The following is a 13751-nucleotide window of genomic DNA, read 5'->3' as shown; positions in this document are numbered from 1 at the left end:
CTGTGGGGACAGACTCAGAGAAGGCAGTGATATGACATTAGAGGTACAGATTTGGGAGATTTAGCTAAAAGAGGAGGCATACCCAGGATTACAGGCAGACACCAGAAGCTAGAAGAGACATGGAACAGATGAGGCTCTAGAACTGGAGGGAGGACACACCTGCTTCCAGGCTTTGGCCTCCAGAGTTGTGACAGCTGCTAATGGAAGCACCCCAGTTTGTGTTGATTTGTTACAGCAGCCACAAGAAACTAATACTCTCTCGGAATAGGCCAGGCCCCATCACGTGGAGGTAATGTGTGGTTCAGAGACTGAGAGTTACAGGCTCCTACATGTTGTCTCAGGGTTTCTCAGTACCCCAAACCCCACAGACCCATTTTTCAGGGGTGCAACAGGGAGCTGCTCCGTTTAAAACAAATTCCTGAAGCTTTAGAAACCACGCTGATGGACACAGGGGTGCTGAAGGGCAACGGCTTGGGCTGCCACTTGGAAAACTAGGACCTGGTCTGCGGACAATGAGACGAGTTTGGGGGGATGTGGGGGTGTCCATATTAGGGTTTAAGAAGCTCCCTAAGGTATATATTGGATGTTGGCGGGAGGGCAGAAAGCATGTGACTAGGTGGTCTACTATTTTGATATTTAGAGAGATCTGCATGTCGGCTGTTAGCACAGGAACCGACCCCACTCCCACCTGAGCTTTTTTTTTTTGGCGGGGGGCGGGGTTACAAGGGCACTGAGCGACATTCCAGCATGGCTGAAAGGATTATGGAAGTGACTGACAACTTGGAAGTCCCGAGAACACAAAATGTGAAAGCATTATGGGAAATTTCCATTCCCCTCTTACCACAATACAGGTTTAGAGTTGGCAATTTTGTTCATTCCTTCCTCCAACAAACATACATGGAGCACCCCTGTGCGCGGGTCTCTGAACCAGGACCCCAGTGCAGGGCAGTGAGCACAGAAGCCACAGCCCTGTCCCGGAGGGCTCTCTGAGCAACGGTTCCCACCACAAGCACTCCTGTCCCCCAGGGGCCACCCGGCCACGTCAAGACATTTCTGGTTGCCATGACTAGTGGGGGAGGAGGGCATCTAGTGGGGAGAGGCCAGGGATGCTAACACCCTACCATGCTTGGACAGCCCCCCACCTCTAAGAATTTCGTGCGCAAAATGCCAACAGCATGGAGTGGTGCCACAGACAGGACAGTGGGGGAGAGGTTAGAGGGAGGGGAGAGCAGGAAGCTGTGGAGCATACTGGGGAGACGGCACCCACCCTTGTCTCCCGCGCTGTCTCTGCTGAGGCCTGAGGATGCGAGGAGTGTCCAGGTGGGAAGCAGGGAGTGGGCGCAGGAGCAGAGCCCATCCTTCCTGGCAGAGGAACCGGCATCCTTGAGAGTGGAAAAGAAAACTGACCGCTCCTCCACCTGGCTAGAGAGGAAGTGAGTGCAGGCGGAGGAGGGCGCCAGGCGAAGCTCAGGCCTGCCCCATCGCGGCTGGAGGACCCAGCTGACTGCGCAGGAGGCACACCTGCGTCAGGAGCACAGGCTTGGAGTCCGAGGTGACTTTACATCCCAGCTCCACCACCCTTCCTGCTCCATGACCTTGGACAAGACACAAACCCTGAGTGTCTAAACCGGGTTTCAGAGCATAAAGCAGAGGATGGAGGGAGAATAACACCTCTCAGGTGTGGGGCTGGAATGAGGACGCACCAGTGCAGCTCCCTCACCACGTGCTGCTGCAAACATCCGTTTCATCTGTGTTTCCAAAGGTCACTCGGGGGTCAGTGTGCGAACTAAATTGGGGCAGGACCCCAGAATAAAGTGACGAGACGTCACGGTTTTTAACAATTTGTCCCGCATCCCACGGCGTTTTAAAAAAGTCCCGATTTTTCCCAAAAAAAATTGGGACTTTTTTAAAATGCCGCGGGACAAACTGTTAAAAATCAGGACTGTTCCGCCAAAAAGCGGGACGTATGGTCACCTTACCCCAGAATCACTCCTCCTTGGGGATACAGAGCTAAAAGCAAAAGCAAAACACGGAGATTTCACAAAATAAGAACGAGCAGGCGGGAAGCAGCGCTTCGGACGGACATTCAGGTCCTGATGACAACACTGTGTGACTTTGCCTAACCACGGCGGCAACAGGGACAGTGATGGCCCTGAAATCGCTCCTCTGAAGGTCTGCTTGTTCTAGAAGTGAACACAATACATATCATCCCTCCTAGTCAGCCGAGAAGTGAACGCCAGGGAAACCTTCACCACAGTCCATTGGTGATGGCAACGACCTTGCACCCTGATCAGGGCAGAGTCAAAGACTCCTCTGTACAAACCTTAGGTAAGCCATCTCGATCCAACCTTCTCGATAGTCGCTCACTGCCCGAGGAAGGGTTTCGAGTTGACCCCTGGCACCCCTGCCTGCACCCAACTTGTGGGAAGAACTTAGGATACATTCCCATCGATGGTCCTTAAAGGGGACGGATGCGTTTTTTTAATCCACTCCCGGTGAACTGTCTCATTACCCAGAATTCAATCCCTTGGGCCCGATACTGTTGGTGGCAGACAACTGGGCTGTATGGGAGCGACTGTGTCACAGCCAGAGGGTGACACGTGGTCTGTCACTGTGCTTGGCTTTCAGAAATGAACTTACAGGGACAGCATATGCCAAACAGGGAGGGGAGAATCAACCCCTCGAGGGGGTTGGAGACCAGGCCTTGGCACCCGAGACACCACCCACCACCCCGTACCAGCCCCGGGATCTCAGGTTCCAGCAGGCAGGTCCCGGTTTCCCCCGGAGATAAAATGCAAAATCACAGACACGCGTGACCAGCCTTCGTCTGCACACACTAAGTTGCTTTTATTAACCCAGCACGGCATGCTACAGATACTGTACAGCATGAACATTTATTTATTCATTACAAAAATGGCTTCCAAACCATTAGAAATGAAATTGGAATAAGAGCATAAAACGGAACAGTAACATCACAACTGTTAGGAAACATTCAAAGTATTCACACACACACAAAATAAAATGTTATCGTTAGCATCTTAATAAACCAGAGGAAAAAATCGGAGACAGTTTTACAATCGCTTCATGTCAACTACAATGGCACTGGATGAACAGGTTTCAGCTTTATACAGCATTTTGCAACATCAACATGCCTAGGTTTTGTTTATTTTTTTAAAAGTTCGCTACCTCCTCGTTATGTGTCGGACAGGTAACACCGAAGCGGAAGCCGGTTTTGTTCCTTTAAGAGTAATCTAATATACAGAATTTTGGCCCTTAAGGGTTTATACCTCTTCATTTAAAATGCTTTTTTTTTTTTCTGGACAATCTGCTACCAAACACATCTTGTTATAGGTGACATTAGAACTACACACAGATCTACCTATGTAACATCACAGCCAAACATGGTGAACGGAAATTACACATCGAAAAAGAGGGAGAAAGCTAGAGTCACTGAGAGTTTTGGCACATAAAGTTCCGCAGTCAAGTCCTCATCCTCGGGGCGCAGGGCACTCGGCCGTGAGTTCAAAGGGGGGGACACGGGGAGGGTGCTCCCGCCGCTGCTCAGACAGCGCCGCTAAGATTCCCTCGCTAATTTTCAAGTCTTGTTTCACATAATGGCTTTTTAAAGCAACCTCTGTTAATGCTACTGATCCCTTAATGCAACTATTCATGTCCATTTGGCGGCATCTGGGTTTCATACAGAAAAAAAAAAAAAAAAAAAAAAAAAGTCGAAAATGGAAACAAAAAAAATATATATATACACATTTTATATATAAACTTAAAAACCTTGTACAAATGAGTTGTTATATATAAGATGCTGATGCTAAGGGGGGTGGGGGGGAAGACTTTATACAGGTCCAAGAGAAAAAGGAAAGCATAGTTTAAAAGGGACGACGTACAGGTTCGACGAGCAATCTCTAAAGCAATAAATACTACTGGTCCGACAGCGCTGTGATGCCATTAAGTGTGAAGTAGCATCCCCCCGCCCTCCCCCCAAAAAAGAACAACACCATGGAACAAGGTATATTAACACATTTTAACCCTTTGCTTCTGTACATTTAAACAAGAACAAGTAACATCACAATAAAAGCTGTTTCACACGGAAGAAGAAAGAAAGAAAAAAAGTCACGGCACTGCATTCGTCGTGTGCCCTGGTTGGTTGGCTGAAAAACTGGATGTAGCAAAATGATTGGTTCGCAAGCTCGTATTTAATACAAATAATACAGAACCAACTCCTTCTGGAGGGCTGCTTCCCAATTGCTTCTTTCTTCTTCTTCTTCTTTTTTTTCTTTTTTTCCTTTTTGCTTTGTCATCAGTCTTTTAAAACTAAGCTATCCCCCACTACATAACAGTTATGTATATATATATATATATATTTTTTTTTTTTAAACGCTACAAAGACTTTAAACAGCTGTTGATAAAAATTTTGGTAGAATCATGAGGTTCTTCTCTCATCTACATATTTAAAAGGGAGACGTCGAAAATAAGAATGGGTCAAATATTGACCAATGAACTCGATAAACATTAACTCATGTAGCCATGTGGCACAAAATCAAAAGAGTACATACAAACACAAAGCCTTCCAAAAACAGGGTCGGGGAGGGGAAAATCAAGAGAAGCGAAATGAAAACACACTACACAACACAAGCCGGGGCTCACGAGGCGAAAAGCTATTCTAAAGACTTGGTTACCAGGGAGAGCGGCTGGGGCTGGGGCCCGGCCAGAGAGCTGTGGGAATGTAAGGAAGATGTCGACGGCTGTGCGATAGACGAGGCGGGCAGGACGGGCTGCAGCGCGGCGGCGGGGGGCAGGTCCAGGGCCCCGTTGGGACAGAGGGCGGGGGCCTTGCCGTGGGCGGCCTCGGCGAGCAGGAGGGCGGGCGGCGGCGGCATCATGGGCAGGTGGGCCAGGGGGTCGGGCTTCAGGGACAGCGAGAGAGGCTGCGTCTGCTCAGTCTGCGACTTGGCGTCTTGGGGAGGGGAGCCTAGCAGGTTGGGGGAGGGAGGAGGCGAGTCTAGTAAGCTTCCATCTGAAGAGGGTGGACTGAGGCAGCTGCCTTCACCTTGTATGTAGCGAACGCACTTTTTTTTTCTCCTAGAAACAGGGGAGAGAGGGTCTGTGAATAGCGGGCAGAGGTGCCAGGGGAGAGAGTCACGCGGACGTCGCCTAGCGGATGCCCCACGGAGGCGGCGCGGCACGCCCGTGGCCAGAGCGCCGTTACAGTCCCACGGGGTGCCGTGCCCACGTGCCCACGTAGCTTCTGCCCACACCTAAGTCCGCTCTGGTGAACAAAATACTTCATTGTGTGGAATTCCCTACCTACCTACCTGCTGCCCCTACCCCCACTAAACACCCATGACCCCCCCCTCCCCCCCACCCAAATGTCTGGATGCCACCTGTAGCTGGTGGCATCGATTTGCTAGAAAGTGAGATGAACTGATGAATGATTATTTCTCTTTGGGCTTAAGCATTCCCTCACTCTCCCATCAGACCTTCCCCCTACCCCTCATTTTCCCCCATCCCAAAGGTGAGTGTGTGTGTGTGTGTGTGTGTGTGTGTATGTGTGTGTACAGAGAAAGTCAGAGCTCCTTCCCAGGTGCCTCATAGGAATATGAGACTCTCCAAATGCTGACTACTGAGCCCACAGAGCTGAAGGCAGCACTAGCAAGAGGCTTAAAGTTCTCAACACACCACCACCACCACTGCCACCACCACCACCACCACCACCACCACCGCCACCACCAGGCTGCCGGGCCCAGAGAGCTGTCGGGCTTGTCTGTTAAGAACCACACCAAATCAAGAGAGGTCAGAATCAGGTGAGAGGAGGGGGAAACAAAAAGAAAACAAAATAAACTAAAAAAACAAAAACAAAACAAAAAAACGGAAAATAAACAAAAAAATCAAAAGCCACCAAAAACAGGTAGAAGAGGATCAACAAAGGTGGAGAAGGGGGAAGAATAAGAAAAACAGAAAATGAATCCAAAGGAACGAGAATAACTGGTTGTATGGCCTGCAGGTTGTGGATTAAATTATGATTCAGACTTGATTTTTAAAAATTTTTTTTTTCTTTTAAGATTTTGGGGTCTTCCCCTCCCTCACCCCAGAGTGAGAAGGCTGGAAGGAGAGACGTGAGGATGGCATGGAGGGGCGCCCCGAGGCTGGTAGCTGGAGGGTGCAGCAGGTGGCAAGGAGGTGAGACAAGAAGAAGTGCCAGGGGTGGGGCCCTGGGTCTGGGCTGTGCTGATGGTTGTTGAAACCATTGAGGCTGATTTTTTTTGTTTGCCCTGCACCAAACCCGGAATCTTCCTTTCCTACTTCCTGTTTATGGAAGGGACAGGAATGAGAATTTCAGAGCCTCGCTCGCTTAGCATCGAAGGTGGGGGAAATCAATTCAAGAAACTGAGCCTGTGACCTCAACGCTTCTCCCACTGTGAACCCCAGTGAGATGGAGGAGCAAAGGTGAGCCTGGGATCAACCCCCGTCACGCCACCAAAACAATGCAGATGCAGGGAAGGAGCTGCTCTAAGGAGAACCTAGTCAGGGGATAGCGACTAGAGAGGGCTGGGGACACTCCGTCCGAAAACTAGTGTGTGAGTGCCGGCCGGCTTTCCATGCCGGAAAGCAACTAGGCTGCTGCCTGGCGGAGGCAACCACTGTCAGATGTCACTGGCCATCGAGAGGAAGGGGTGTGAATGGCTCCTCCTTGGCCAGAGCCCAGGGCTGTCTGATCACGCCCCAGCGTGCGTGGGGTGTGGACTCAGCAAGATGGCAGGAGGGGGGATGGGATGGGGATGGGGATGGGGATGGGGATGGGGTGGGTGGGGAGGATAGGAAGGACATGCTTGGTCTTCCCTGCCTCCCAGAGGCCAAGACCCTGGGCAGGGGGCCTCAAGGTCTACCCACCCCTCTCTGGTGGGAGGAACTCTGGGGGAACGGGGGACACTAGTCCCCCTCACCTTCAAATTGATATGGTTCCTCTCTCTCCTCTGGGATAGACTGACATAGAGGGTGGGTCCTACTTTCATCCCAGAAGCCCAAGATCAATACATAAGCCTATCAATCAGAGTTTTAAACCACCTCCGCCTGCAGATCAAAACATGCTCAAAACACTAGGATGTCCATGCATTTTAAAATGGGAGAGGGGAGGAGGTGGAGGTGGGTGGATGGGCATAAGCAACATGGAAAAAGCAACAGGGAGAAGAAATGAGAGAGAGAAGAAAGGGCAAGGGAAAGGGGGAAAAACAACAGGAAATGAGGAAGGACATCAGGCAGCATTCCATGCTACATTAGGGCAGAAGGAAAAGATGGGAAAAGCAACTTGGTGGGCTCAAAACAGAATCTTGTTAAGAATGTGCTCAAATGTCAAATAAAATGAGAAACCCTGGGTCGTGAGCAAGGAGCTGTGACGGCTAGGAGCTGGGAGCGGTTCAGGTGCTCCCTGCCCCTCACCCCTCCCGGTGCCATGGGGTGCTCGGGCACAGCACTGTGGACATGTGTCGTGAGGACTGTGAATGGCAGAGGGATGGTCCTAGGAGGTGGCTGAGCAAATGGCAGTGAGCACACACGCTTCTGACGGGCCAGGAAAATGCCTCGTTCTCAACTTCTCTTTTTTAAAAACACATTTTGTCCTAGTGATTTAGCATCAAGCCAGATCCTGGGAAGAGTTGAGGGAAAAAGAGACAAAATCCATCTCTAATCAAGGAGTGGCCTCGTAAAAATCCATTTTTAGCTTCTTATGGGTTTATTGGGAAAGGAAGAATTCTTCCTGGCCCCGGTTTGGAGTTACACCCTAAGAGGAGCAGGAATGTATTGGCTAACAAGCTTTTAGGGTACGAACCTGTCCCCCACAGAATACAGTGGCCATAACCCACCCACAGTGCTGAGGCGGGAAGGACCCCAGGAATGACGAGGACCCCTTGGTAGCCACAGCCAGGCTGATGGCTAGCCCTGGAAGCTTTGGGTGAGAAAATCATGTCTACGAAGCAGCTACCAAGGTCTCCGGCTGCTTTTGTTTTGGGTAAAAATGTCATGAGAACTCTAGTCTCGGAGGAATTTTTATGGCTTTAGGTAAGGGCTGTGTCTAGGCAGGGGATGTCCGTCCTGTCAATGTTAGCGACGATGAACTTTCAATAATAACAAAAAAAGAAAGCCAAGTCTACCTCGCTGCCACTGCTTCCCAAACAAAACAGGGACTCATAGACCACGGCTCGCCTCCCCCAAATAAAATGGACAAACCAGGCAACAGTCCACCTGGCGAGGGGTGCGTGTGGTGCGGCCCTACAGATGGTAAGGAACCCTCTCTCTGAGCGGACCCGTGGTTAGCTCATCCTTGGACATGGCCATGGCCACGGTGGATGTCTCGGAACAGGATTCCCCAGCCAGTGATCGTCCTACACGGCCCCACAAATCCCCGGCCTGGATAGTTAGGGGAAGCAGGGCTCCTGCCTTCCTGCTGGCCCTAATGAAACACTAACATCTTCCGTCAACATCCCCAGGAAACTCTTCTCCGTTGCCCAGAGAAGACTGAATGGCTGAATCAACCCCCCTTCTGCTGGGCGTCCGCCTGAGGCCCCCCCCCATCCTCACTCACTGGGCAGAGTGTCTCCATCCACTCTCAAGCCCTCTCTCCCCTAAAAGTGTGGTCACTGCCCCCGTCTCTCCATTGGAAGGCATCGGGAGGGGAGGAGACACGGGAGTCGTGGGCATGCACGTAATGGGATGGACGTCTGAGCTAACGTCTAAACACGGAACGAATGGCAAAGGCATGGAGGAGAGGGACACGTGACAGGGGAGGCACTACAGACAGAAAGGCATGTGTGGGTGTTGAAATACCTACCATCATAATATTCCAAATTCAAAGACTGCTTGTATCAGAACAAAGAAACAACAAATTTAACCGAGGTGGTCACCGAAGGAAAGGAAAGGTCAGGCACTAGTTGGTATCCCTCCACCAAGAAGGAAGTACCTATCCCTTCCCTGAGGTTTTATGGGAGCCTGGGGTTGAATTGGGATGCTTCTGATTACTTTTGGAACCAACGTGAGCTCTTTCTCCCTCTCCCTCTCTCCCTCTCTCCCTCTCTTTCTCTCTCTCTCTCTCTCGCTCTCGCTCTCTCTCTCGCACTCGTTCTCGCTCTAGCTCTCACTTCTCTCTTGCTCTCTCAGAGAAATGTGTGTGTTGTTCGCCCTGCAGGCCAGCAGCACCACAGCATGGGCCTATGGGGCTCCCTCGGGCAGCCCTATTGGCTGGTGCCTGCCGGTCAATGCCATGCTTCTTGGCAGCACTGTAAAAACCATGTCAGCTACCGAGCTCCTCTACACACAGATGTGGGTTTTTAACATAAAACAAAACAACAAAACCAAATAATAATAATAATAATAATAATAATAATAATAATAATAAAGCCTGCCCCAGAGCATGTCTCCGAGGGCATGTCTCCGGACTCCGAGGGCACGGGAATGCTATTGCTGCCAACCCCAGCTCCCTCTGCACTCGGCGTTCTGGCCACAGGGGCATTCCCGGGGCTGGGCCAGCACCAGCGCCAGGAGGCTGGCTTTCAAAGCACAAGGGCCCAGTGCCTGTCCTGGTCTGTTGGGGCTGCTGTCAAGGCCCTACCACTGGGGTCATGAGTCGTTTATTTGAAAGAGGAGGGAGGGGGGAAAAGAGAGGAAGAGGAAGCGGGGAAAGCGAAAAATTAGCAAGGGAATTTGGAAGGGTGAGGATCATTAGTCATCGATGCCAGTGCAGGGTAGACGGGAACAGGGTCCAGATATATGGATGCGCTAAGGTACCAGAAGGACAGAATTGCTTTGATTTTTTTTCCCAAAGGCCTTGCCGTGGTCATATACCTGCACGGTTTGCACCATAAAGTCTGTCGGTCAAGCCCGAACAGTGCCCGACACTTCTTTGGAGTATTTGCATCTGTTAGCATAAGGTAAACACAAAAAAAAAACACAACACAACACAATGGTGGGTCGGGCTTGGCTGCGTGCAGACTCTCAGCTACCGCTGACCTGTCTTCCGCATCACCTCGGCTCTACTCACTCCTTCCCTCACCAAGGGCATGAAAGGGAAGGGCTTCTATGAGTCAAAAAATAAAATAAAATAAAATAAAATAAAAATAATAAAACACACACACATACACACACACAAAAGAAAACAACAACCAGAAACCAAAACCAAAACAAAAACAAAAAACAAAAAAAGGAAAAAATAAATAAAAACAGAGAGAGAAGAGGAGGGGGAAAGGCGACGTTGGCGTCTGCCTAGGCCAGGGTCACAGTCACGGTGGGTGTCCCTGAGCCCCGTCCCGGGCTGTCATGAGCGAGGGGGCTGGCAGGCAACGTTCCCAGGGAGGGGTGTGCTGGGCTTGGCTGTCGCTGACCCAGGAGGCACAGGGATGCTGTTTTACAGTGGCATTTTGGCTAGCAGCAGCGGGGGAACAAGCACATCCCTCACAGAGCAGTGTCCCGCGCCCTCGTGTCTCCTAAGATCCACACACAGAGCTACAAAGCGACAGGCCAGAGAGGGGGGGAAAGGACCGAATAGACCAGCTGCAAACCAGCACAGCGAATCTGGGAAATCTATACACACCTGCAAGGGCCGCACCAGTTATTCTGTTGATCAAGGCCAAAGCGCGCTCGGCATTTCTTAGGAGCGCTCAGGTCTGAATGAGTTCAAGAGAGAAGCGAGCAGAGGAGGAGGAGGAGGATGTGGGAGAGAGGGAGGGAGAGAGAGAGAAAAAGAGAGAGAGAGAGGGAGGGAGGGGGAAAGAGAAAGATACAAATAAGAAAAAAATAAAAATAAAAAAGGGAATAAATCAATGACCTGGTTACTAATTACAAAATAGCGACTTTCGATTTTTAACTTTCTTTCATAATAAAAAAGGTAAAAAAAAAAAAATCACATTCTTATTAAACTTGTGAAATTAGCTGTTGCAAATAAAGCTGCAGTATCCCTTCATTAAGGACTGTCTCAGATTCAGTTCAAGCTAATACAGGGAGCTTAGGTACTGAACAAGTAGCTTTCAAATAATACGTTTCCACTTTTGTTTTTTTTCTCTCAATTTGTTTTTCTTAAAGAAGAAAATAAAGCAAAGGAGGGAATTAGGTTTGTAACATGCTTTTTTCTTCTCAGAGTATAATAGTATTAAAAAAAAAGAAAAATACTGCAAATAAAAACAGAACAAAATGAAATGAAACAGAAAGAAACAAAGAAAGAAAAGAATTGTGGTACTGGGATATTGCAGCTTTTGGAATGTTCATCTTTTCTTTTTTAATCTATGTTCATTAATATTAAGAGAGGAACAGATAAAGGTACACAGGCTATGTAAATGAGCTGTTAGGAGTTAGTCAGAAGCTCATCGCAGCATTTAAGCAGGTACAGTCAGTAAAATGCTAGTGGGCTTGCAAAGTATGAGCAGAAAAGCAAAAGGAAGAAAAAAACTAAAATTAAAAAAAAAAGCGAAGGAAAAAAATAATCATACTGCAGATGCATGCTTGCATGAGAAAACTTAGTGGGAGCAATGAAAAAAAATGCCATTAGATTAAGGAGGTTTATTACTGAATTCCTTCCATTTTTTTTTTAAACCAGTCTCTTTTAAAGAAATACTGCATATTCAATTTGCACAGTTAGTTCAACTCTAGACCACTGTCATTACTGCTTAAACAACTGTTATGGGAAAAATAAATAAACAAAGCAAAAGTTAAATTAAATTAAAAAAAAGAAAAAGAAACAACAAAAGCAACTGAAAAAAATAATAATAATACTCTACCGAAACATACAAAACCGAGTAGATGGTCATTGTAAAGAATGTTCAAATGTCATACGTGTTTAATGTTAATCAAACTATAATGGCAAGAAAAATTAAAAAACAGTTTAAGCAACTATTTTAACGACTCAAAATGACATTAGCACCTGTAATCGGAGGAAGTGAAAGGCAAGGATTTAGGAAACATTCGCTGTGTTCTGAAAAAAAAGAACAAATTATACAAAGCCTTCAAAAACGGTTTTGTTGTTGGTCAAAGCCTGGCCTTCTCCAAGGGACCTGAGATTGCCTATGCAGTATTTCTAATTTCTCCTACTAGAGAATGACAAACCTCCTTAATTTAAGTCGGGTGCAATTTACCACTGTAAAGGCATGCATCGGAACATTCAGGAACAGCCCAGTTAATATCAAACACTCACACACACCCCTCCTAGGCCCCTAGCCCCTCCTTGGAGTAAGCAGACTGTATAAACCCGCATAGGCATGCCTACTGCTCTCCAGCTACAGGCTCTCTAGTTACTTCCAAACACATTCCACTAGAATTACAATGTGCTTTTCATGCAACAATAAATGCTACTGGCTTTAAAAGGGCAGTCATGAAGCAATTAATTAAAATGCATAAAAGAAAAGGCTGGCTAAGATGGGTCCCCCCCGACAACGCCCTGGCCTTGAGCTTCTACTGCCCCCCCCCCCACCCAAGCCTAACATAAAAGAGTGGTCCCTCAAGGGTGCTGCTCCTCCCTGCATCCTCTCCTCCCCACATCCGCATTATTCTAACTTACCATTGGTCTCCCCGGGCTGCTTGTCCCTTTTCCTCTTCTTCTTCTTCCCCTAGACAAACAGATAAAACACAGGGAATTACTTCAAGTAACAGGTGGGAGGAGGGTGTCGGGCTCCCCTGGAAAGGAGGCGGGAGGAGGGGAGCAGACTGCTTGCTCCTCTCCATCCACACCAGCTACACCCCCCCTCCCTCACCACCTTTAACCATAATGCCCAAACGAACTATGTGCCAGTCAGCAAGGACACCTGCCCGGAGCAGAAGAGAAGGCACTGATGGGGAGACCTCTTTCCCACACACCATGTCCCTCCTCAAACCTGACCCGGAGTCTCTGATTCCATAGAAGGATGAGGGAGACGGGAGATGTGGACCAGCAGGGCTAGAAGGGCCCATGAGCCTAGCGCCACCGGGCAAATGAGTGTTGAGATGGCTGTGGGGACTCAGAGCCTTCTGCCTCCTCCAAGCTTCTTATCAAGGCCAAATGGGCCGCTTTCAGAATCAGAAATTAAAGGCAGAAGCTGGGGTTTTTCAGAGCTGTAGCGTGAGCCTTGCTTTCAAAGGACAGAAGAGGGAATTTAGAAAAGCGAAACGGAACCAGAAATCATCCGATCTCCTTCTAAAACCGCGGCGTGGACATTCATTAAAGAGAGTCGCCGTCTCCATCCCCTCCGACAACACGGTACAACTCCTTGGAGTAACAGCTACTACCCACTGAGCACAGACTCCGCCAGCCGGGATTCTAAGTGAGCCGCGTCTACCGACTCATTTATCCTCACACAGTCCTAGACAGCAGGTACTGTCACCATTCCAACCTTACAGATGAGGAAACCGAGGCACAGAGGGGTTCCATAACGTTCCTGAGATCGCAAAGCTAGCCAATGGGGAGCCAGGATGGGAACTCTGCTGCCTACATCCTTAACGCCTTGCCTCAGAGGAAGGCTTGTGATGGGTTATGGGTGACGCCCTGCAGAGTCGCTCACATCCTCCAACCTGATGCTCCCTGAAGTCCCCGACCTTGCTGTGGGGGTGGCTGTGGGTGGGAACGGGAGGAGTTCTGTAGAGGTGACTGCCTCCTTTCAGACCTGAAACTCCTCCTGCCTCTCCGCATGGGGGCCAGTCCAGGAAATGTCACCAATGAAAGGCCTGGTCTCGCCTCTCCGTGTTCTGAGGATCTAAAAACTACCTCTGCCAGAAGGTTCTTGTGACAC

General features: G+C 49.0%; 1 protein-coding gene across 46 annotated transcripts in view; it reads right to left on the bottom strand.

The window, feature by feature from the left end:
* Positions 1-2822: 2822 nt before the first annotated feature.
* The window catches only part of TCF7L2 (transcription factor 7 like 2), a 193971-nt gene continuing 183042 nt past the window's right edge, over positions 2823-13751 (bottom strand). For 9 of the 46 annotated variants that reach the window (XM_045582091.1, XM_036439017.2, XM_045582097.1 and 6 more), the window contains 5 exons: positions 12548-12596; positions 11915-11965; positions 9847-9919; positions 4692-5094; positions 3510-3687 (listed from right to left, as the gene is read on the bottom strand). In XM_045582091.1, the coding sequence (XP_045438047.1) occupies positions 3664-3687; positions 4692-5094; positions 9847-9919; positions 11915-11965; positions 12548-12596 (600 nt within the window). In that variant the 3' untranslated portion in view covers positions 3510-3663. Of the gene's footprint in view, positions 3688-3858; positions 5095-9845; positions 9920-10587; positions 10665-11914; positions 11966-12543; positions 12597-13751 lie in introns of those variants that run through there. The other 37 variants (XM_036439052.2, XM_036439061.2, XM_045582106.1 and 34 more) reach the window with 19 other exon arrangements.

The sequence above is a fragment of the Pipistrellus kuhlii genome, unplaced genomic scaffold (assembly GCF_014108245.1).
Source record: "Pipistrellus kuhlii isolate mPipKuh1 unplaced genomic scaffold, mPipKuh1.p scaffold_m20_p_15, whole genome shotgun sequence".
NCBI lineage: Eukaryota > Metazoa > Chordata > Mammalia > Chiroptera > Vespertilionidae > Pipistrellus > Pipistrellus kuhlii.
The sequence above is the reverse complement of the archived record's forward strand: the minus strand, read 5'-3'. Positions and strand labels throughout refer to the sequence as shown.